The 25,805-nt window shown below is 41.7% G+C and overlaps 1 protein-coding gene across 1 annotated transcript in view; it reads left to right on the top strand.

Moving 5' to 3' along the window:
• The window catches only part of LOC143015858 (glypican-6-like), a 64,454-nt gene that overhangs the window by 6,884 nt on the left and 31,765 nt on the right, over positions 1-25,805 (top strand). Inside the window, exons 2-3 of the mRNA XM_076169967.1 lie at positions 11,944-12,102; positions 23,482-23,873. Of these exons, the coding sequence (XP_076026082.1) occupies positions 11,944-12,102; positions 23,482-23,873 (551 nt within the window). The remainder of the gene's footprint in view (positions 1-11,943; positions 12,103-23,481; positions 23,874-25,805) is intronic.

Consider the following 25,805-nt stretch of genomic DNA (forward strand, 5'->3'; position numbering starts at 1 on the left):
TAAATTTAGGAATCTGTTCCAAAATCGATCTATCCACCATTGGATCTGGATGGGCAGAATTATGTGATACATTCTTTTTCTACCAAGTTTCATGGAAACCAATTTGGAGTAATCGAGTAATCCTGCTAACAAACAGCCGTGGGGGCGGAAACCAAAGCTCCTTGGTGGCGGTAAACAAAGCTTGATTCCTGAGAGCTGTTGTGGTTGTGGGTATTGGAAGTGACATTTCAATTTTTATACATCCTGAACACATAGAGAGAGGAAGAACGTTCGCACTATAGTCAGGCGGTGCTTCCTATACACACCAGCTTGTAATCTGCTAAGCGTCACAAGTCTAGTTCACAGTCTTGATGAGCAGCTGCTGTCATTTTCTGCAGGTTACTGAGGGAACGATCCTGTAAAATGCAGACAACCAACAATGAATGTTTGTCAAACTCATTTATGACAAATGTACTGTGAAACTGAATCAAATGGATGGACGTGAGTCTCCTGAGACGGCGCGGTGATAGCTGTGTAATGGTTCAAGGATTATTTGAAATGTTCCTCTTGTCAACACGAGATGGAATTGATGTTATTCTGAACGGTTGTTACCAGCCAACAGCTGTCTAATTAGATTTTAACTGAGAAAGAGCTGTTTCACTCTGTAACAAGGAGCTGGAACAAACACACACTGTGGTTTCCACTTTGACCAGTAGCGGAACAGTAGTATGCAGTGTGTTTGGTGATACTACATGTTATTAGAGTATATATGGTAGTCCTGATAACCAACCAATTGTCCCGTATATGTACTGTACGTCATATCTGTCTTGGCATCCTGATATGATTTTGGTTAGGCCTTCTCTTTGTTTTGATTGCTTGTTGGCAGGGTTACTCAGAAAGTGATCGGTCTATCAGCTGGTGCCATTTGGTCTGGACCTTAAGGGTCTGGAGGACTGGATTGTAGAGAGGGAGGCCATTAACGGCATTACTGTGCAGTAACAGACTGAGGAATCGTGCAAAACAAACACTAATATGTAACTTAGATTAAAGTGATTTAGTAGCGTGGCAACGTTTCACAGTATCTTAAGTTTATGAGTCATTTCTTTGTCTTAAAGCCAGTAAAAGCTTGTTCTGCCTTGGCTGTAGTCGTTGCCCTCACACTTTCTGAACCATTAGATATATTTCATCAAATTAGTTGCCAGATATTTGGTGTCTGGAGCTACAAATGAATCATCAATAAATACAGAAAACTCTGCGGGATTTTTTGTGTCTTATCATGGATTTTCTTCCTTTTTTTTTTGCACTTGGTGACGTGTCTGGTATTTTTGCTTGCACCTCATCTGCCTGTCAAAACTGAGCCATCATGTAACAAAGCCCCCCTCAAATGCCTCATCGCTGTCGTTGCATCTATCTTTAGCCACGCGTCTGCTGCTCCTGTCTTGTTGACGTCTGACTAGACATGATGTGCAACCGGAGACGGTGTTTGCCTTTACATCGCTCCTGGGGAAGGTTTGGCATGGAGCATTTTAGAGAGCCGCCGCCGCCGCCGCCGCCGCCATGGGGAAGCTGTGTGTTGTTCAGTTGAGTTATGTCCTCTTCCTCTCCTGTTACGCAGTCTGCTGAGTACAGGACAACTGCACTGTAACAAGGTATCAGAGTTAATAATGGCTGCTGTCGGTAAACGCAGCTGTAAATGCTGAGTGAAAGGTAATGATCAGTGCAGGGTCTCAGGGCCCTCGTGGGCTCCACACAGCCACCAGCTGCTACCTGAGGTGCAGTCCTCTGCCATGCACCACTTAGCAAGTTGACGCAGAGGAGAGTTGCTTGCTGCTCGCGCTCGCTCACTCGTTCTCAAGGGCTTCTAGGCGTGCTGCCCATGTAGATCGAATATCCACAGTGGCCTTCTCATTCCCCCACTAGGCTTTTTATTACATGCTCCTCAATAAATATCAAAGCCAGACATAGTGCTATATATGCTGATTATGCGGCGCTTGTCATTCCTAAATGTGCTGCACGTGGTGTTAGGCAAATCCATACATTAATCTCAGCTGTAATAATAGTGCTGCACCTTGCAGAGTAAAGCACATGAATATTCCATTCCTATTACCCCTTAGGGTCAAACGTACTGGGCTTTTTGGTCGTGCATTTTTCTTCACGGCAAAGATTCATACCCAGATTAATTCTGTAATTTTTCACATGTGGAGTGTCGCCTCCGTAAATGCTGCCCTACCTTGAATTTACTTTGAATTTGTCCGCACACACCCACATTCTACTGGAATGTCTTGAAATCCCGCTTTGATCCCAGAGGAGTTTACGTCAGACGCACCGTCAGAGATGCCGGTGTGTTGAAATGTCATGGGATAGCCTAGTTTCAGGGACAATTAGTCTGAAACAAACTATTCTGTCACCACCTGCATACAAATGGTGTTAGCAAATGTTCACAAGTGGTGAAATGTTTCTTCTGCAGTGGCAGAGGGCAGGCGTGCGCTCGTGTTCCCCTCCTCCAAGACATCTCTTATATACTTCCATATAAAACATCAGAGTGTTGAGTCGCAACTCGGATTCTTTATCATTGCTCACTGTCTTATACGTGGTGTGTTGCAGAGGAATAACTTGACGTATTCAGAAATTTGACATATTTGCTTGGAGTATGAAACCGCTCTTCCAACATCTTTATTCCTGTCCTTTTTCCCTTCACGCTCGCTCTCCTGAGGATGAAGAACACCATCACACCATTGTACTGCGCCGCTTTTATCGTCGCCTGTTTTATGTCAGTGAGAATTCATTCTCTCTTGAACCTGTCCTCATTCACACAAGGACACAAACCCCTATGTATCGGCGTCCTCACTTATTTAAAACACAAGCCAATGTCTTTCATTATGACTTCTGACATGACCCAAAATGTGAGAGGAATAGTGTGATTCAGGTCTGATTGATGCCATTTCTACCCACTGTGAGGAACTTGGCTATTCTGTACACAAAACCCTCCCGAGACATTATTAAAAGTATGACGGAGGTGCGGATGTCTTTCATATATCCGTTTCAATTCATGTGTGGAAGCTGCATCTCAAATATTTGCCTTTAAAGATATAGTTTTCTCGGTGAAGTTCGGCTGTTAACTACATCCGTTTGTCAGAGGTCATGTTTTAATGCGAGACGTAGAGAAGTTAACGCCCACTGCTGCATACAAGTTAGACTGGCTTATTGCCTTGGATGTCTGAGAGGTGGAAACCTGAAGTGAAGAGAATCACATAGTGGATAGACCTCTGGAAAAGGATTTATTTTTAATGAGGAGGTGAAGAGAGAGAGCCAACGCAGTCAAATCACATTTGTTTAACGATATCATTTTACACAGCGCCTCATGGATCTGCAAAGTGTTCAACATCAATTTGTTCTCATATTCGCTACTCTCACAGTTAGAATAATCATTAATTGACTTGTTCGCTCGCTCATCGGCCCATTTTACACCTCGTATTAAAATAGGATTTGTGTTTCTGGGTGTGGATTTATCTGGATGAAGTTTGATAGTAGGACTTGCATTTATATCTTTTATCAAATCTGGATTCTGCCTGTGTGTGCTGAGTCTCCTGCTGTCGATGCCCGTTCTTTCCCCTTGGTTCCATCCATTTTAAAATAACCAATAAGGAGCGAGTGGAGCGCGGAAGATGAGGTAGGATGACATTTTCAACTTGTGGGCGGATTTGATTTCATGGATGTGTCCAACCTGTGCTATTCCCATTTAGGGCTCACGAGTTGTGATTGAGATCTGATCACAACGCCAAACACACGCCAAACCTCAACCTAATTATAAAAATGTAGAGTTTTGACTTTCTCCTCTTCAGATATGTGGTGCTGATTTATGCACAGTGGAGTTTTCAGCTCAGTTATTAATCTGGAAACCATTATCTGAGAATCACTCCAGCACTCTGTCCTGGATTCCACTTTATGTTTGTTGCACAACTCTGACCGATCCAAAGTCATTTTGGTCTCTGACCACTGAAAATGGATCCACTTCACATAACAAAGCACAGGCAATAATGAATGCTCACATCTTTGAACAATAAATACCCAGGTTGAATAATAAACCGTCAAACAATGAATCCTCTCAACATGTCACGATTAATGGACTGATTGTGGCAGAAAACACATTCCGTAGAGATGATGACGACCCTCACCAGACCACAATGAGCAGAGAACGTTTATGGGCTACAGAAAGCATTAAAATTCCCTTATTCTACATATCTATGCAGATTGTCCACTTGTTCTAAAAGGAATAACACGACGACATCATCAGACTTCTCTTAGATAGTTTGCTTGTTGTTTTTGGTGATGAAGCAGTCGTGTCTATTTTTGAGCCTGCACAGAATGAGACGCAGCTTTCATAGCGGGAATGTTGATCTCATTAAGACTGAGTGGGTCTTCGAGTGCAAGTCCATAAAAAGTTTGTCAGAGGGGACCACGAGACGCAGCAGATGGCAGAGCACATATGCTGCCGCTCTGTTTGGCCAGGTACACTGGTGAATACTTCTGAGAGTTGGCCTACCTTTCCTGATGTGCAGTAAGCTCAGACACTTTATCCTCAAAGCTCACTCATAAGTTGCGTCCCTGCAGCTGGTGGTAGACGTACGGGGGGGGGGGGTAAAGCCTTCATGTAGACGTATCGATTCCTCAAGCATTCTGTAAAGTCGTATCATAATATCACCTGATGCTTTCTCACAAGGGCATTAATTCACAATTTCTTTCAGTATTTTCCTCGGCACACAAACGCTTCTGTCAGCTCACTGACAGCATGAGTGGAGGGCGGTTGGAACATCATTTTTAGAAAACAGTTGAACGCAACCCAAGTGAAGGCGGGTGAAGGGTTACAATTTTTACAACAAAGGGAACATTGTGGGTTTCTTTGCTGTCCCTGAAAGAAATCAAAGCAGAGATTGCACTTTTAAATGGCACATCTGCAAAGCACAATGTGAGTGCATCTCAGCAGGAAAGTGTGCGGAATGTAAATGTCTTTGTTAGACATATGGAAGAGCTTCATCAGCAGCCATAATAAGGCAGCCGATCTGACTGACACTCTGTTTGATTACAGATGCTGAAGTGATGAGAGGTAATTGCGAGTTTTGAAGGCAGCTTGTAAAGGTGTTGATAACGCTCTGAATGCATGCATGAGCCTCCGCCATCATCGTTTTGTATCCGCAATCACTCCCCAGTCAATGTTCAATAAGTGTTCAATGTTGTGTTTCCAGCGTGTTCATTATTTTAATGGAAGTAGGGTGTTGTTGTTTTGTACGCATGTTGACAATGAACTGTGCCGTCGTCTGATGTCACAGGTTGTTATGCGTCCAGTTCTGGGTCCAAGGTCTGGAACCTCGGATCAAATGACATCGACCGGGGCGGGCATAGTGAGGTTAGGCCGGGACACGTCTCTTTATTTCACTCTCACAGTCCTCTTAATACTGAATGACTCACCAGAGGCTAGCTTTGATACGAGGCTATTAGCGGGCAATAATTCCCTCTCAGCTGCTGAAGTATGGCTTTGCTCAGGATCACAGACAGCTTCAGGTGAAAAACACGGTGGCCTCCGTGCCAGCCCAAAGCCAACAAAAACACCATCTGCATGAGACTTGGCTCAGAGCGAAGACAAAGAGGAGCGAAGCATGGAACCTGTTCCAAAGCGGCGCGAAGAAACTCATAGGTTTACTTAGCAACAGTTTTGTTTTCATAAGTATTTCCAAAACACATTGACAACAGTGAAGTGTCTGGGTTTTATGTTTATTTTCCAAGGTAAGATTGGCCTGACTGCTGATAAAAGCCTGAGGCTATAGAAGACGTGATTTAAATGCACGTCTAGAGAATGCGTCTAGTTATGCCCCCAATTTCTGCGTTAAGTGTTTGAATTTTACACAATACTTTTTCTTAATTACTCACAAAGAAAGACAGGAATCTCAAAGTAAAAAATAAGTATTCAGATCCTCTAATGAACAGTGGGTCCAGGTGCAATGGAGCTCAGATCCACGTGTTGAGACCCGGTCACATTTACGGCTGCACGGTGATAAATAGTCAAGAAGCATGCAAATACCTCAATGACGCTGAGCCAGCAGCATAAATCAATGTTGACGTATTTTCAAAACAGATATAGATCTTGAATAAACTGTCAGCAGCAAAACCATGTAATGATTTTGCCTCATAAATCTTTTCACACTTCTGACATACACAGAAATATAAAACATGCATAATAACAATCTGTGGACTGGCAGAAATGGAATCAGAGGACAGTTAAGGCCTTGGTGGAGGTATGAGCTGATTATCCTCAGATGTTACGAATATAACAAGCTTATGATTGAAGATTGATATGACCCAGACCCATATTTTGCGAGGGACTGTGGAAGCATTTTAAGACTGTGTTATGCATCTTATCTGTCACCATATTGGAGGGGAGAAAAAAAGCTTTGCTTTCACCTCTAACTTTTATAAGCATACTCTACAACTCTTTAAAATGCATCGGGTGCTCTGTGCTGTAAAATGAACTGTCTGATCCACTCTCTGTCCTGTCTTTTGCAAACGTGTGGACTTTCTGCTCCAGTAGATGCATCATCTGTGAGGCCACGGAGCTGCTTTAACCTTGGCTGGGAAGGGCACGGCACCTTTGCTGAGTGTCTGGGTCCCTTGAAAGCTCCGTCCCATATGTTGATGTATGACAGCCTCTTTTTAAGTGATGTTTTGGCTCTGTTGAGACTGCTGGTGCACACAGAAGGGTTGTCGTGTCAGTATGAAGGATATGTTTCTTAACTTCGGGACATATCTGATTAAGGAGTTGCACTTGAAAACTGGAGCCCGAGAGATTTGCGGTAACATCTGTCTCCCTCTGAGTCTTTTAACAGAGAAATTAATGTTGAATGAACTTCTTTAAATCTGTATTAAGACAAGACCGGACAAGACTAATGTACCGAATTTTTTACAGAGTTTCTATTTCTATAGTTAGTGGATCAAACATCCGGTATCAGCATGCACCTTTTTGGGTCTAATGCAGCCTCACTCATTATGTGGCTCTTGAACCACATGAAGCTCTTGTGAAGCTTGTTCATTTAACAAAAATAGAACCTAAGTGTTTTTACTTTTGTGAAAGTTAATTAGAGCATCCACCAGGGAGTAAGTGTGCATAACGAGCTTTCTGCTACCTGAATAATACTCTCATAATCTCTGGGTAATCAGTAATCTCTGTAGTGTTCCATTTAGCAGTTTCCATGTTATTATAATCGACAAAAGAAAGTCAAAGGCAATGGACACCTTGTCTCCACAGCGTGAAGGTGCTTGTTATGGTTTGACTAGTACTGCAAACACTGAGCGCAGGTTCTGCTCTGCGAGACCTAAAGAAGAAGCAAAAAATGCATGAAAGCAATCAAAGTACTGAGGCTGCAGGAGCCTGAAGTCAGGGAGAAGTGAAAGATGCATCTCTCTGAGTATAAAACATGACTCTCATTTTGTAATAGTGAGGGATAAAAATAGTTGTGTGGAAGAAGAAATGAGTCCAGGTTGTTTGAAGTAAATGAAAGCGTAAACACGTACAATGTTTGTATGTGGGATTCCAGCTGAGATTCTGATGCTTATGTTGGTAAAACACAGGCCGACTTTGCTCTCGGCCACAATTTACTGCAACTGGTCTAATTGATCTATATCTATAAAGCCAAAGGCCAAACACACAGCATGTCTTATGTCTGTGTTGTGTGATGCATCACAGCAAATAATTAATAATGAATAAATCACTGAAACATGATTTTAGACTGCCGGTGTGAAAGTAGTAGCAACTTGAAGAATAATATATAATCTATGTTCTCAAGGTTTAAGTTTTGGCAAAAACAAAGTCTGATGTCTCTGCTCTTTGCTTTTGCCAAGTTGCACAAGTTTTTGCCGGTGAAATTTCCTGAGCTTTTGCCATAACTCATAACCGCTGTTGTGAGACCTATATTGGGTTTAAGCTCTGTTGGTGTTCACACGTCGGAGAGTAGCGCTTGATCTTCTGCTGTGCGATCCATCTCCATGCTGTGATGATTTTACAGCTGCCATCTGCTGTAGATACGGGGTGTCTGTGACCTCCATGTTCAGGAGCTCAAATTCTCATAATGATTGAGAACCTGACAGCCGCTGCTTTCCCTTCTTTGTTTTTTTTTCTCAGAGGAAATTTGATTATATGTGTTATTAACCCTCTTGACTGCATTCTTGATTGTGATTGGTTAAAAAGAGGGGTCGGAAAACCATCACCGATTGGCTGACGTTGGAAAAAAAACTGCACACCTCCTGGTTTCAAACTGGCCAATCAGAACGCTTCTTCTCTAGTTCAAATCCGCCTATCAAATCCATTGTTGCGTTTTGACCCTGAAAACAAACATGGCAGCTGAAACAGGCTGGAGTTTTGGTTGCATATCACCAAAAATACACAAACATAGTGATGGAAAAGGCAATGAGGCTGTTTGTGGCTGAGTTATCAGAGCAGCACAGACATCACGTCCACACTGTGTAACTCCACCACGCGTCTTGTGTAAGAAAGGACCAAATGGAGCCGGTGTCTGTCAGCTTGGTATGTCAGTCCTTTTTTTCCAGCCATTTAAAGCTGCAACTTTTAAAAGAGAAAGACTTTTGCAGCAATGTTGTAGCCATTTTTGCCTTTTTCCAACAACAGCTTGAAACTGTGAAATGTAAAATGTGACAGTTTTTCACCCCGTCTTTCTTCCTTGTTAGACATTTTAAAGACATGTGTTTATATGTGTGTGATTCACAGAGCTATACATAGCATAGAACAGGGTAGAAGGGTGTTTATGGTGTTGGTTTAGTTTGATTCTAACCGGTTTAATCAGGTTATATGGCTGCTTTGAGTTTTCCTCTCTGGCCCAACTATGGTGGAGCTGAAGGTCACATGGCCTTGACGGTCTTTGTCATCAGTTGTGGTTATACTGCAGATTAACACACTCACGCTCAAGCCTCTATCTCAAACGTTGTATTGTCTCTGTTCGTGCTGTTGCAAAGATTCCTCAAACCACATGAGAAACAGTTTGGGAGGAAGAATGAGTGGAGCTGGGAGCAGGCAGATGAGTCCTCACAACTTCCCCGAACAAGAAAAATACTTTGAAATGTCCTCGTTCCTAATAATGATGCATTTGATGTCACATGCCATATATCTGTGGTGAGTAGTGAAACAGATCTGGGGGATCTATGTGGTTCATTAGGTTCTCCCAATTACGAAGATGTTGTCTATCCAGGGATTTGGCTGTGGAGAATGTGGCTGAGGTTGTTATTGCGGTACATTCTCAGTTCAAAGTTCCTTCTGGGTGAAAACGATCTGCTCCTCTGCTCTAAAAACCGCATTTCTGACGGAGCGTTGTTCTGTTTACTGAAGCGTGTAGGTGTCCTATTTGATCAACAGTGATCCTCAGGTCCCCAAAGCTAATCTCAGTGCTCTGCTGCCCACTATCACCTCACAAATACAGCAAGTATTAAAGTATTACTTCTAAACAAGACCTGTAAAAGGTGTCCATGCGTTTTATCTTTAGTAAGGTAGATTAATGCAATGGTGTGTTCACTGGGCCCCACAAATTAGAAAGTAAAGCATATATGAGGCCGGTGCTCAGATCACTGGATTGATTGTTAAACACTGCTGCTTGTCTATAAAGCACAAAATCCATGTGAGATCTTTTTCAGTCTTATGAACTCTGCTCACCACTCAGGTCATTGGTTGAGTTGCTCACTGTTGCTTGGGTTAAAGTTAAAAACTGTGCAGTGGGTTTTACTTTTTGCAGCACATTTACAGAATGATCCTCCAGCAGTCATGAGTTTCCAGCTATCAGCCACTTAAATCAAGGCTTCAAACTTTTCAGTTTGACAGCTTTTTATGAATTTGCCGTTGGCTTTTCCACTCCTGCACGGCAGCCACCCTTTTTTTTATTCAACTTCCTGTTTTATTCTCTTTTATTCTAGCTTTGTTTTACATCCTAGCCTTAATGTCCTTGCCTTGTGTTTTTCTATCCTGTTTTAATTGTCTGTTTATGCTTTATGTAAAGCACTTTGAACCACCTCGTGTCTGAGAGATGCTGTAGACATAAACGCGCCTTTCTTTAAACTTACCTGCATAGAATTGCGAGAGAATTCTGATGAAATCCTAAGTTGTCAACCCAATATGTAGGTTGTAGATCAGAGACTCTTTGTGTTAGAAATTTCCCAGTAAAATCTCAGAATTTGATTGATCCAAAACCCACATCTCTAAAGCGTTTCAGACACATTGACGACACAAGGTATCGTGCTCCGTATCATTCACTCTGATTATTGCACCAGTTCACACAGTGTGACGTGCAGTAAACTTCAAAGATCAATGCTCTCACACTCTTTGCAGGGCCCGTTATAGGTCTACTGAAAGCCTTATTAATGGCACATTCATCTCCAACGTTTCACTGGAGAAGATTCAATTCCATTTTCTGCCTTCAGTGACAATCCTTCATTAGCATTATCCGTAGCTGGTTTTGATCATTTGTTTGTTTGATTGTGTTTCCGTTTCATTTACTCTTGCGGTCACCTGCCCACAGCAATATTGGCTTTTTTTACGCTGTGAAATGAAGAGATAAAATGATGTTGGGCTGAGTCAGCATTATCTGTGGCTCTTTTTTTTAAATGGCTGCCTGAGAAAATGGAATGATGTAGATCATTAACTTTTGATTCACTTCGGTATTTCCCCAGTCATCAATCATGTCATGTGTGAGAGAATATTTCAAAGCGATGTATTCCAATCTGTTCTCCCTACTGATTTAAATCTGATGACCCGCAGTCAATGACACCTCTGTTATCATAGGACCAAAACCAAAAGCATTTGATCTGATGAATTATTAGAAAATGTTGCGAAAAAGGTGCAAGACCATTCTCCCTTTTTTGCTCCTCATCTACTTCAAACCATGCTATAAATCTGCTATTGTACTGTATTTGCTGTCTAATTCTGAAGTTGCAGTAAAGTCATAGTACAGTTGAATTTAAGAGGAGCTTTCTACTACCACTAATATTAATACTAATATGATATCTATAATAATCCTTTGACCTGTCCTTTGTATCCATTTCCATTCTTTCCTCCTACACATTGCTCTTATACAGCAACACCCTGACATACATACTGAATTAGCCCTAATGACCGCTTTGCAGTGGTGCTGCTGCAGTGTTTGCCTGCAGTCAACACGGACGAAAAATGTCTTATTTGTCAGCATCAGTAAAATAAAGACATATATTTTGGTTTGACTCATATTGAATGAATATCATCATAATTCATAATATGTGAAGTTGAAGCTGCCAAGTCGTGGAATAAACCCTCGTAGAATTGACCCTGCAGTAAATTGCATTGATTTATCATGACTGTCCACATCGTTCACAAGGTTACATTTTGGACTCACTAATAATTGGTAGTTACTTAGCTGAGAGCGTTTAGATTAAAGTCAGTTGTGATTTTGCATGTAAAGTAGTTGGAAATTAAATCAAAATGAGAACTGTCATTAAATCATTTAAAAATGACCTCCACTGATTCAGTGAGAGCTTTGGATTTTAGTGTGCTTTGAATTTGCAATGTTGCGCCCTCCTCAAAAATTCTTTTTATACTTTAATGTGCCGAAAACATATCAATTGTCATGTGGATAGATTTGTATGAGCATTTGGTGGACAAAATGCATTTAGATGTTACTTGGTTTCTTCTTCAAAATATACATTTCATGGCACAGAAGTCATTCCGTGCATGAAATCCTCTGCGTTCCACTCACAGCCCCATATGAACCTCAAGTTTTATAACTTTTTCAATTTTCAACATGTACAGGACTTCAAACTACAACCAATGATGACTTAAACTTCCTCCTTCACATTTAGAATATGCAGGAACATGATGTTACCATAAAGTTTTCCTAAATGGGATCATGATAACTAAGTATGTCATTTCATTGTGTTTTGCAGGTGAACATCTCCGTGTCTGTCCTCAGGGGAACACATGTTGCACCCAAGAAATGGAGGACAGATTTAGTCAACAGAGTAAACAGGACTTTGAGACTCTGATTGACGAAACGAGTCACGAACTGAGAGGCACGTTTGTTTCACGACATAAAAAGTTTGACGGTAAGTCATTTTTGGTTTTTAATATTTTGATGGTTAAATTGGAAAACTGTTGCAAACACAAACTTTGGATTGAGACTGTACAGTATGTGGTCATAGGGTTTGCTGTTTAGAGCCCTGTCCCCTCATTAATGTCTTGGAGTGGAGAGTCCTCTCTTTGTTGGATTAGGGAAACATGGTTTATTGGACAGCAGATTGACAACTTGAACCTGAGCACAGTGCACATGTCTGCATTATTAAAGCTGTTTGTTGGGGTTGTGCTTGGTAAAATCTCTCATCTTAGCTCCCATGGTGAATGTCTTGACCACCACGCATCCACTGGGCTTGTCTTTATAGGAGGGGATGTTCTCATTACTGAACCAAGCCTCTCTACCTTTCCCTCTTGGTGTCCCTCTCCATGGAGCAGCCGCTTCTAGTTACACTTTAATGGGAAATCATAATCCCTCCAGCTCTCCATGTTTCACAGTGTAGGAATCAGCATCTTATCATCACAGACAGCAGAGGGAGAGTGTGGTAGAGGTAAAAAATTCTGAAAATGCATAATGATATCTGAATTGTCTTTCTCTATGAAATGTGAGCAAGATAACAAACAAATTATACTAGAGGATGGAAGCTGTAGCACCAAATGGTAGTTATTTTATTGAAAAATGCTGGATTGTCATTCTCAGATGTACAAGATGACTATTTTTTTTTATTGAAATCAGTTAACAAACATACATATTGCTAAATTTCTCTTCGTCTCTGAGCTTCATTCACTTCACTGCTGTGCATTAGGAGTGTGCTCAGCTTGTGTACAGGGCTGGCTGACGACAACAACAAAGAAAGGATTTGGAAATGGGTCAATCAAGCTTTGTTCATCAGCTTCAGACATCTTTAAGATTGTTGTTCTCATTTATTCTTCTTCTTGTTCTTATTATAGGTTCGTCTTTGACTTGTAGGACTTCCTGATTCTGACTTCATGACTAGAAACCTCAAACTAGCCTGAAAAGAGCCTAAAACTCTTGTCCTAGAAAATTGGCAAATTATAGATGGCTGTAGTATTCAAACTGCGAATTGATTGCGTCTTTGACAGAAAGGCTTCCTGTCCAGTCGATGTGCTGCAGCTGAGGCTTCTTACTGTCCTTTCAAAAGCTGCACAGTTATTCTGTCCTATACACATAATTCTTCTTCTTCATAAGTCTTCCCACGACATGACACTCATGAAAACAAGCTGCAAGCATTTGTGTAGAAATGTCCATAAATGCACATAAAATCACATTAATAAGAATTTATTTAGTGTGCGATTAACAAATCTGCTGACATTTATCTCGCCTTTGGCACAAACCCATTTGCTTACATGTTATCAAAGCACTGTGATATGCAGTAAAGATCAGATACCAAGCAGGTTTATAGGGGGAAATCTCAGCTCCTACCAGTTTTGTCTCCGCACTGCATTTATTCTAATAGTAAATGAAAAAAAGATAAAGACTGGAAAAAGGTGGAAAAGCTGCCAATGTTTGCAGTCAATTAAGTCAACCCAAGTACTGAGATATTATGAATCTTAACCCATCTCACATTGATGGTCTCTCCTCTGCAGACGGGAGAAGGAGGTTGATAGTCGCTGCATGGAATTTCGAGCAAACATCCACTCACTACATTAAACAAGTGCGTGCACATGTTTTAACGTATTTACACAGCTTGTTGTATCAGCCGTTGACCTGCCTCGACACGGCGTTGACATAGTTTCCATCCATCCATCCATTTCCCTGCTGTGTTGCGAGGGAGGGGGGGGGGACTGGCTGACAGTCAGGGAGCAATCATGGCTAGATTTCAAGATTACACAACTTCCCCTACTTCAAATATTGCTGCTGTTGATCTGAAAGTGAGGAGACAAAACTTTATATTGTTATAATAGATTCTCGACAACAACTAAGCCAAGTGATTAATTGCGCAATTGAAAAGTCAGCATTCAGTGTCTTGTCTTGCTTGTCGTGCAATCTCTCCAAACTATTCAACATATTGTATGAAACAAACGCTATTGAGTTACAGCACGCAACTCTCCAATGATCCCACATTGCCCAGAAAGCTCAATGTCATGATGCCTGGGTGATGTCTGTCTTTTTTTCCAGGAATGTACACTTGTTCAGAACACACGTGCTTCCTGGAATCATGCATAAATAAATAAATAAGTGTTATTTTGATCAGCTGCTGTCAGGATAGTGAATGTCATGAGGAGGACTCCTGCGAGAGAGGAAATGGGGTTTGACCAGCAGCACTTAGATGCATGACTCCAGGCACCTTTGTTACCCCTGGGCTTTGCTGCCACTCTCCATAATTTCATCATGGTCAAAGCAGATGGCATATGCAGGTTTCGGCTCGGCGGCCCTTTGCTGTCAGGAGACTCTGTGTCTGCTGAGGGTCTCTGCTGACGGCCAGCGCAGGAAATCTGAGGCATTGATTGCCAGATTTGAATTTCACTCTTGGCTTTATTTGTCACTAATTGAATTGGTGTGTTAGAGCTGTGCGGTTTGTTGCTTTGGACAGTATATATCAGCTGGGCACAACAAGGAAATATTTATAAAACATTTAAACTGGACATATTGTGTTAAAGCTGTCTGTCTGCATGTATAACTGGGGAATTGCGGATCAGATTGATGTGAAATTCATACAGTAGAAGAGAAATGTCAGCGGCTTGGAACTGAATGACTCTTTAAGTTGATGTCCCTTTAAATGTTTAACCTGGTGTGTATGCAGGTAAATTGAAATGTGTTAAGGAAATAGAAGAAGTAAAAGCCTAATCGAAAACGAAGCCCTCAGTTTAGGACCCAAGGGTTTGGCTGGATAAATGTAGGTGTAAAGCTAAAGGCTCGGGATCAGGCACTTTCACACCAAACCTTTGGATCTAAATAAGAACTCTCCATCACACTCATTCTGATGATATTGGAATATGTGGGGTGTCCCAGAATAGAATCCATTCTGTTGCACCACTGTGTGTGTGCTTGTGTGTGTCAGAGCGGCTTTGATAATTGCAATCATTGTTTTTATTTTAGTCTTGTGTCAGTATTGATTTTCTTTCTTGCCAATGGTTCCATTATGAGCAATTCAGAGTTACGATAAGCTCACTGAGATCATTTTGTTTCGACTGTGCATGTATGAGTATTTAGAAATAGTGGTTCTATGCCTGGGGAAGGTTGTGTCTGCAGCAGTTCATAAACCTCCACATAACACCTACCACAGAGTAGAATGTCCCCTTTTAGAATAATTTCGAGTATTATTCATGTATAACCAACATTTTTCAATTGTCTTCCAGTGGTTATGAATCATATTTCCTGAGGTGTTTGTGTTGACCTTCACACTGAGTCAGAAAACACTGCTTAAACCAAACTACTGCACAATGCCCTCACTTCATGTAGATGCTCTTTATCATCATTTATTTATTTATCACCTGGATGTGCGATCCCACCTACACACACTTGGTGTACGTGCATTCTCTTCTCTTGATTGTGGAGTTTGTGATGAGCGTTATGGTAACAGTAGTGGGCCAGCCTACGCATACCTGACACCGTAACCTATGTGTCACGGTGCACCATGCCAGAAAACCTAGAAATATCTCACCTCTCAGTAATGCGGCTGTGTCCGGATGATCAGCTGAAACAATCAATGCCAGAAAAGCCAAAGTTAGTATAATTCTGTAATGTATTTAATGTGTCTGCTAATTTCATTATGCAAACCCCAGTTCTGTGCATTTCTGCATATTGCTTTTCCTGTGATAGATGTCCCAAGACCCCAGGAAACAATTCTCCTGCTCCGAAAAATCAGACAAATGGCTGGCACAGCGAGCTCATTAAAGGCAAAGTCAGCTATCTTAATTACTAATCAATCGTTGGCCCTCCTGACCACTAACACCACGAGGCTGAGAAGCCAAACAGAATATTAATGTGGTCCACGCTCTCACACTGATTTTACTCCGAGCTGCTAACTCGCACATTCTTATCACTATTCAAAAATCTCCTGGAACTCCATCAAGAAAATATGTCGGAGCTGTTGTCAGAATGAATGAAAATGAAATGAGGGGAATGAAAACTCCAGAACCGCTGACAATCTGAGTATTAAATATGACGACGCTCCCTCTCCCCACTTCCCTCAACAGCCATTGTCGGTGTGCCCTCGAGCAAGGCACTTACCCCAAAATGACTCCAGAGATGCCGGCAACCATAAAAGGCTGGGGCGTGCTGGCCAATTAGCAGGTGTGGATGAGTGTGACTTGATGAATGTGAAGCACTGTGGTGCTGAAAAGGGCATGCCGACTCAGCAAAACTTTTCTTTTGTTAAGAAGTTCTGTTGGACGATGTGGTAAAATATTCAATTCAATTCTATTTGAATAAATTCTGCTCTGTTCTATATTATTACAGATATTTTATTACTGTCTTTCATCATTGTGCCCATCCTGTCAAGCAACCTTGGGTGCTAAACAAAATTATCTTATTTTATTTTATTCTATTTTATTTTATTTTATTTTATTTAAGTAAATTAATTAATATTTGCTTAGGAATATAAGATATTTGTGGAAGAGCATAATGGTACAAAGTATATTTAGGTGAATATGGATGAGAATTATTCAATCCGAAAGAAGGTATCCTGCAAAAAGAATTTTGCTTGTTCACTTCACTGTTCAGGGGTTTTGATCCAAACAAAAATGCTTTATAAATGGACAAAAGGTGGCGCTATCTGCACCAAGACTAATCATTTATCTTTTGGCCAAATGTTCCAGCAAATATTCTTGGTTAGTTTGAGAGACTCTGATACTACATTTACACAGTGAACAGCATGTGTGTGTGTGTTTTTACATCTCATTTCACTGTGCAGCATCATTACCGTCATCATTCAGCGTGGTCAAATAAACATGGAGGACAGCTGAGATAGTGACAGGCATCAGTGGAGAGATGAGGAGATTGTCAATTTGTTATACATTTGTGGAGAAGCTTCCATCCAATCTAAGATGGAAAGAGCAGATTTCCAATAAAATGCGTGACAAATTGCTGAGCCGTGTTCCATTGTCATTATTTGCACAAATGACTTTTTTAGTTTCTTGTTTGCGTAGATCAGGTTTTTGTTGAATATGTGCATGTGTGTATGCAGGTCACTTACAAATATGAATGGGAATTCTTAAGACGGTAAGATCAGATTTGAATGCATGTAATTATAATTATCCTGCAAAGAAATGACATGACAAATATCTAATCCATTTATATTACGTCAACATAATGATTGTAAATAGTCAAAGCTCAGTGGTCACACGTCTGACTCACTTCAAATTTCACATTTTAGTCAAATCTCTAAAATTCCCAGACAGGATATGAATATCTAAATCCAATTACTGCCATCAGCCTTTCAACGCGATCAAACATCCGTAAACATTTCCTGACATTCCAGTAACAGGTTTAGATCATTGAGCCTTAGTGGAGGTGCACTGTATTCTCTTTGAGTGCTTTCGAGTTTCACTGCTTGGTTTTCGTCTTCAATTTAGCCGCTGTGATTGACATTATACAGTATTCCTTTGCTTTTAACTGCCACTATGTGAGGCACAATGGCCCCCCCAGAGGAATTATCACAAGGCGATGGAGAAGTAAAAGGTCAACCTGTCATGTTCTCGACAGCAGCACAGCTTTCAGGGCAGTCCGCCGCAGACAGGCTCCCCCTGTCAGACTAATCAATGACCCAACTAGTGATTGACATGTAGAATTGGACATGCTCCTCTATGTGGCAAAATTGCTGGTTTCACGCAGAGGCATGAAAAATGAAGCTGCATTTCTTCACACTATACGCTTACTTCAAACACGTGGCCCCCGTATGATTTCCTAGTCTTGTATCCCTCCTGGATATAAACAGTAACTTGCTGTTTACTCTGCTGCATGAGGGCCGACAAACCACACAGCATCTCCTGTTTACCCAGGATAGTTCCAGGGAGAGGAAACTAAGAGGTTTGCTGATACAGTATGTTGTATGAAGCGATGGGTGCTACCTGAACCACACATTATTTGAGTCTGAATGCATTAACTTCCTGCTCTGAGTGGATGCATAGATGACATGTTCACATTTGCATTTTTCATATGTTTTCGGTAGCATGTGCCCTAGATTTCAAAAGGTGCACTCAAAGTGATCTGTTGCCATATTGCCACACTGAATTGCCCTAGAAAGCTTTGTGTATGTGGCATTTTATTATTGGTCAGGGTTATACCGGAGCTGCTGGCTGTGACTAATGGAGGTGGAAAAATGATCTGCAATTTTGTCTGGATGCTGCAGTAATTATGTGGCCTGTTGATTGCCATACATCACACTCTGCTCTGTGACCCTGTTTAAGCTCGGCTACTTGAATCAAGATAGACTATGTGAGATAGAATACGTTCACAGCACAAGTCAACTTGCAACCTGAATTTTGTCTTTCAAGAGATCACTTGTTATTGGATTTTACTCTGTATACAGAAAACATTTGCATGCAATCCCGGCCTCTATATGGCTTAGAATTCAGTGTTTTCCAAACTCTTAGTACCAATTACCACCTGAGCAGATTGAGCTCATTACACTGCCTGTAAATGAGGAAGTGAAGAAGCGTTTCAGTTCGGCGCCCATGCTAACGGGTTAGAGTAGCGGTACTGTGAAGCATCGCTTAAGTGCTTAAATTCAGGGAGTAGCCAATTAATGGCTTTTGGGTTTTCTGTCAATGTTATGATGTATACACATGCTGAGTAAGCATTTTCAAATACTGATAAGCATACAAAGCACAGTCCAAGCAACCAGAAGCAACAGGAGGCACAAGGGGCCAAGCAAGTAAATAATGTCGCATGGAAACTTGGACAGTATTTGCAACAATGGGGTTCTGTCCTACAGTCACACAACAGCAAGAATTCGGATATGGAATAATAATCGGAAATCCATGCATTGGAAGACGAGGCCTCGGACACAACCATTTCCAGGAGTGGGGGAATACAGATGCAAAGTAGAGGAGAGGCTGAAGTGAGGAATTTTAAGGAGAAGCATCAGAGATTAAAGGCTCTTGAGGTGGAATCCAAGGAGTGGATAGAATGGGACCTATCCTAGATGAAAGTCACATGGGTGGAGCTATGCAATCTGGAACCCTTTTGCAACTTTTTCTTACTGCGGTCAGTGTACGACATAACCCCAACTCCGACAAACTTTCAGGAGTGGGGCATGAGGGAGGATTGGATGTGCGAGCTTTGCGGGGAGAGGGGCACAATGGCACGTATCCTAGCAGGGTGTAAAATGACACCCACCCGAGGGAGATACAAGTGGCAGTGATGACAAAGTCCTTGTGACGCTTGCTGACACCTCGGAGCAGAAGAGACGAAGAAGTGCCGCACCAATGCGAGACTCATACCATCAATCAAATATGAGAGGGAGGGAGAGATGCCAAGAGGCACAAAGAGAACAAACAACTTACTGCAAACAGCACAACCATGGGAGATGAGGGTGGACCTGGAATGATGGGAAATGGGAGGATAACAGCAGAAAGAGGCTCTCCCTGCTGGAACACGGGGGAAGAATTGAGCTGTGAGCCTCTAGGAGACGGGCAGGGATTAGGCCGAGCCGTAAACGAGAGGGCGTTTAAGTTTAGGCGTCAAAACGGCCGATGAATGTTGGACACTGTCTGACCACATCTCCTCCTGGCCCAGGCTAGTGTCATCAAACAGGGAATGTGTTAAGGTGAGAGAAGTGTGAACACCATCAGATCTATGTTCACTCAGGACACTTTCCCTGTGCGCTCATTCAACATAGTCGTTGTCATCTCGCATCTATTTCTGTTGGCTATCAATTATGCACATAAAGACAAAATCAAGTGAACTCCATCATCTCCATTGTATCCAAATGAAAAACAGCTTGTCGTCATTGCAGCCCAGAGATTTGAAATAGCAGGGCTTTGTTCCAAAATGGCTTAAATGTAAAATGAGAACATCTGCGACAGTGACCGGTCTGTGTTTCCCCACAAGCAGAGACCTTCTCTTTATCACAGACATAAAAATGGCTTTGTGTAACCTCTGCTCAGCTCTGTGAGGGACGGGAGCCAACATGAGCATTATCAGTGAAGTGGAATGAAGTCTGAAAGTTGGGAGCAACCCATTAGCATCACCGTCCTCAGCTTGCAGCTCTTGCAGTCGTTCATTTGGTCTGGCCTGTTAATTATTAAGTGTTGAGGTTTTATGGGAGCTTTCCTGATCATTTTGCAATTTGCAGTTCCCTAAATATAGCATCCACAGACTTTCACTCATTATATGAAGACACATTTCTTACAAAATGATGTTGTTAAAATAACATCACACATTCAGACCATATTAAGAATATATTCTGCCTTTATCATGTTTATCATTGAGTTCATACCTCAGCTGCTGCCATGGGGAAAATAAATGAACTACGTTAATTTCAAAAATGCATTAATCGGTGTGTGTATCGATCAGTGCTGCAGAATCATTTTAGTGTCATAACTAAGTTGATGAAGCGCAAATTAAGCTTGAAACCTCACAAAATGAAGTTACAGCTTAGCATAAAAGTGTGTTTACTTTGACTAATCTCACACCAGCTGTACTTTAACTGTATTTTGCCAAACTCAAAACTTGTAATTCTGCATAAGAGATCCTCCCTCATTATTTCTTGAAAAATATCTGACTTTTTATGGATTTTTTTTTAAGATGAGTGGGCCATAAAGAGTAATTATGTCCCATAAAGCACAAACATGTCAGTCAGCTTTACAACAGCAGCACCAATAAAAAAGCAAAAAATACTAAAACCCCAAATTAAAGATGTCAGAAGAATGAAGGTTCGATACTGGCTTTTGTTCTTCGCTTTGTGTGTGTGTGTGTGTGTGTGTGTGTGTGTGTGTGTGTGTGTGTGTGTGTGTGTGTGTGTGTGTGTGTGTGTGTGTGTGTGTGTGTGTGTGTGTGTGTGTGTGTGTGTGTGTGTGTGTGTGTGTGTGTGACCGAGAGATTGTAAGAATATCTTGTGTTATTGTTATGGATTAAGACATTTTGTGGCGTTGCCGTTCTCCATGTGTTCAGCATGTTGCACCAGAATGTGAAAGTAAAGGTGATTTAATGATTTTCCCACATTCTGCTTGTTATGGGTATGTGTGAACTTCATAATTCAAAACAGTGAAAGACTCTGCACAACTCGACAAACCGCAGTTCACACTACATATGATACGCAGGTAAATTGTGATTAAAAAATTACTCTCATGAGGTAAAGTTGTTACCTGGCTGTGTCAAATGTATTCCTGTAGGCTTTATAATAGATATAATTGAACTGTCGGGACCCCACTCCACACACACACACACACACCTGCCAACCCCGACCCCACTCCCTGCCCCCCCGGCATTAGAATATCACATAGTTGGTTGCATCAGTGGGCAGAGAGGGCAGAGGGCAGAACTCAGCTTTTGTTTGGGTTTGTTCACACACATACACACACTGCTGGCAAAACATTGAACACTTTTGAGGGTAGTGTTGCCGAACTCATCTGCAGATATCCACCTCTATGTCTACCAGATTCCAGTGACTCAAATTTACAGAAGCAGAAAACTCCTGGATGGTTTCGGGTCAACAGTCCGGACCTCAGTCATCACAGTCCTCAGTGTATTTCAAAAGAGTCACAATAAGATGACACAAGCGAGGGACAGGACAGTGAACACATCCTGCAACAATTTAGACGTGTCGCTGGACAGCAGAGGAAGCAGTTGGCGCTCTTCCCATGGGACCCTCAACGCTGACGCAAACCAGCTATGTGATATTTGGAGCAATTGCAATCAGTGTGAGCGAGCAGACACAGAATGCACAAAAGACAAAGTGTGTCTTGGGGTTTGAATTACACTGAAACAGAATGAGTCACTGCATGTGTGTCCCCACCAGATGTCTGAAGATTCCACGCCATCTGAAATGAGCTCACATTTGTGGCTAGATATCTCCAGGACGTCTGGGCCCTCTGGACGACCGCGCCCACTCCCAGCATGCAGCTGCATATAACAACAACAACATAATATCGGCTCTTAAACACTGCATCTTGTTGTTGTTGATTTTCTTGGACATGTTAACCAACTCTTGCTCTTTTGTACTTCCATCTCTTGTATGTCCAACTATTCTCAGGCCTACCATGCAAATGAGTCTGTATTTATGTAGGAACAATTAAAATGTACGACTGACCTGCTGTGTGAAAGTTATAGCTGCTTGTTGGAGCCAGAAGTCTTTATTTGTGATGAATCAAATCATAAAATAACGTTTTGTGTTTTGTACTATCTAGCATATTCAACCTGTTTTCCCCTCTTGTGTTCTCTTGGTATGCAGCACGAGTAGCTCAGCTCACTGCTCAGGCGTCTTTCGGTGTGATACCATAGAGAGTCGACCCTTTTGTTTCTCGTGCTATAATTTATAATTTCTCGTGCACCATGCTGAGCACTAATGACCACTTCAAATCCATTACAGTTTAGTCAGAGCCAGTATGAGTGACTGTAATGTGCACAGCGCAGGGGAGCTGCATATGAATATGCCACTGTGGTTTGAGTACGTGATGTGACTAACCTGTGTGAGACGCACAGTGGGGTGGAAGTCGATGGCAAAAGCAGAAATATTGGAAATGTACACGTTGACCTGCAGGAAACAGGCACGGTGCAGGAGAAGTGGATGTTCTGTAGTCTCATTACCTTTTAGAACTGTCTGCTCTGAATATCTTGAACTATTGCACCCTCCTATTACTGATGCAGACTTTGAGACTTATTTAAATTTAATCTTGGTCTTTGAAAGACAGAATTGTCGCAATGGATAGCAGATGGTGAGAAATATTATCATTTAATTCCAATTTCTGGTGAATCTTAGATGTCAACCGACAAATAACACGCGCTGCCTAGAAACCCAGACTGACTGAGGTTGTATACACAGTATTAGCTGCTGATTTATCTGCAGGACAAGACAATTTCTTGCTCTTCATCTGATAAGTGGAGCAATCCTCCAAGGAGAATATCTACATCGGAAATAAGTCTGCAATTTACAGCATGCCCGTTCAATGAAAGTAAATGAATGCGTTTTGAGTTGAGGTGTGGACGACCTGCACCACAAATATCAAATCCTATTGCAATTTCAAAAGTAGCGCCAGAGTCGACAACAATGCGAGACCTCGTTAAAATGATGTCAACATCAAATTGTCTCGTAGTTTAGCTTTTTCTTCTTTTTATGTTTCACCCAAAGCATATTTAGACTTTATAATTATAATGTCTCAGGGTTCTTATTGCCTCTTATAAGAATACACAGTGTGGTACATTAGCAATAAGAACTAGTATTAGTAGTGGTTAAATCTGTTCCTGTGCCATTACAGAGGTATAACTGTCTCTTTTCTTCTTTACCCAGAATTCTTCCTGGAGCTGCTGGAGAACACTGAGCGTTCCCTCAACGAGATGTTTGTGAGGACTTACGGCAAGCCTTACATGCAGAACTCTGAAGTCTTTGAGAACCTGTTCGCCGAGCTGAAGCGCTATTACACGGGAGGCAATGTAAACCTGGAGGAAATGCTTAATGACTTTTGGTCACGGCTGCTAGAGCGTATGTTCACACTGCTCAACTCTCAGTATGTCATCACCGAGGACTATCTGGAGTGTATCAGTAAGTACACCGACCAGCTCAAGCCCTTTGGAGACGTGCCCAGAAAGCTCAAGGCTCAAGTTACCCGGGCATTCATCGCCGCACGCACATTTGTCCAGGGGCTCTCTGTCGGCCGGGAGGTGGCTCAGAGAGTTTCTAAGGTAAAGGTCTTCACTTTTCAGCTAAATCAAAGTCAATACATTATAGCAGTTCATCTGAGAAGGTATCAAGCACTGAGAACTCCTTTATCTCTTTAGCTGTTACATGCAGTAACTTTACCATTCCATAATTTCATATATAGATTTAAAAACATCCAGCATATTTTGAATCCACCTACACAGGAAACACACTTTTTTCCAAGGTTTTCCACATAAATCCTCCCTGGTACTTCTCTCTAATGTCTTCTCTTTAGCTGTGCCTCTTCAGAAGGTTTTGAGCTCCAGGCTGTGTTGTTTAGGTGCTGGGATATAAACAGTGTTGAATGATTTACGGTATGGATTGTGCACAGAGAGGCGAGAGAGGGAAAGAGGAGAAAAATATCAGTATTTGTCTCTCGATCAGCTAATATTTGTGGCAGCCATTAATCATGCAGTAGCCTTAGTTTTCTGTTTGATTTGATGAAATCTTAATGCAGTTTCAGTATGTAACACTGCCCAGGGAGCGTTGATCATGTCCAAAGTGAGATTAAAGGCAGAGCAAGAGGCGAAGGCTCGGATTTAAACGACCTCAACAACAACACGGCTGTTTCTACATGTAAGCGCTGATAAACAAGCAAATCCTCATCCACAGAGGGGTTTTGTTGTTACTCTGGTGATACCAATTATGTCATAAATATGTATAAGCCTGTTGTAGAGTTTGTACATAGAAGCTAATGCAATATAGATCGCAATGCTCAATAATTAGAGATAGAAAATTAGAAAGATTGTAGATTGCTCTTATTTTCTGTACATGTATGTAGAGTAAAGCCAAGCAAAGGTGACCAATCAGAGCAGGAGCCGGACTTAAAGAGACAGTACCTTTTCACTCAGTGTGCACAGCAGTGTGGCAGCAGCGGAAAATAGATGTGGATCAACATGTTTAATGTGTTTATCACAGGAATCCTGGCACTCTGTCCATGGCCTTAGCAGCAGTTGTGATGAGGCTCGTTTACAAGCAGAACCCCGGAGGATGTGCAGTTAGGGCAAATTTACTCTTTGGAAAGACGGCGTGTCCTCGCTTCACCTCTGACATTTCAGACGGACCCCAGACGCAGGTCATGTGTCTGGGACTGCAACCTTTTGATCCCCCGGAGTCTAAACTCATCAGGAGGGATTGGGTGTAAGCATAACGGAATAAGACACCCTGCACCTCCACAAGCAGTGACATCATGCATGCTTATTGCTGCAAAGATAGTTATTGATTGGAGGCGGTAGTACATCATGTTTGTTTGTTATTTGTTTTATCAAATTTTGAGAGACACAAATCAACTTTGAAGAAGCTTTAGTGTCCAGAATCACCAAACTGCTTCTGTGCATCAGAAGTGGTAGAATCAAAGTGCTTATAAAGGTTCGACTGAATAAATAAAACTTTTCATTTTGCTCTCTGAACGCATACGAAGTAATGAGTAGAAATCAATAAGTGATGATATTGCTGCACATATTAGAAATGAACTGATTACAAATTAAGAGTCACCTTCAGGTTATTATCCTGCCCCGGCCAATCAATGGGTTGCATTTTGATGTTAGTACATTTAAATATAGGTGGCTATAGAAAATGACATCATTATATTGATTGGCGCATTAACATCTCCTGTTGGTATGTTCTGTTCTTACTGCGAACATTATAAAGCTGTTTATAGCTCTGGCTGTGTGAGGAAAAGGTGAAGTCCTAGCAGAGTGCTGTTCTGGTGTAGATCATGATGATGATGATGATGAATTTCTCCTCAAAGCATTCAGAAAAAGGAATAACAGATTCCATTCCACTCTGCTGTATTCACCTGTGGCAGGTAGGCTTGTGCCTGTGGTAACATTTTATAAATAATCTGTGTCAGGTTAGCATGTGACAAGTGGAGCGGTGGTGGTCTGTGGTTGAATGTGTGAGGCTTGTCTGCCTGT

Source organism: Genypterus blacodes, unplaced genomic scaffold, assembly GCF_046128005.1.
Source record: "Genypterus blacodes isolate CSIRO-AG114 ecotype Tasmania unplaced genomic scaffold, CSIRO-AGI_Gbla_v1 ptg000214l_1, whole genome shotgun sequence".
In the NCBI taxonomy this organism is placed as follows: domain Eukaryota; kingdom Metazoa; phylum Chordata; class Actinopteri; order Ophidiiformes; family Ophidiidae; genus Genypterus; species Genypterus blacodes.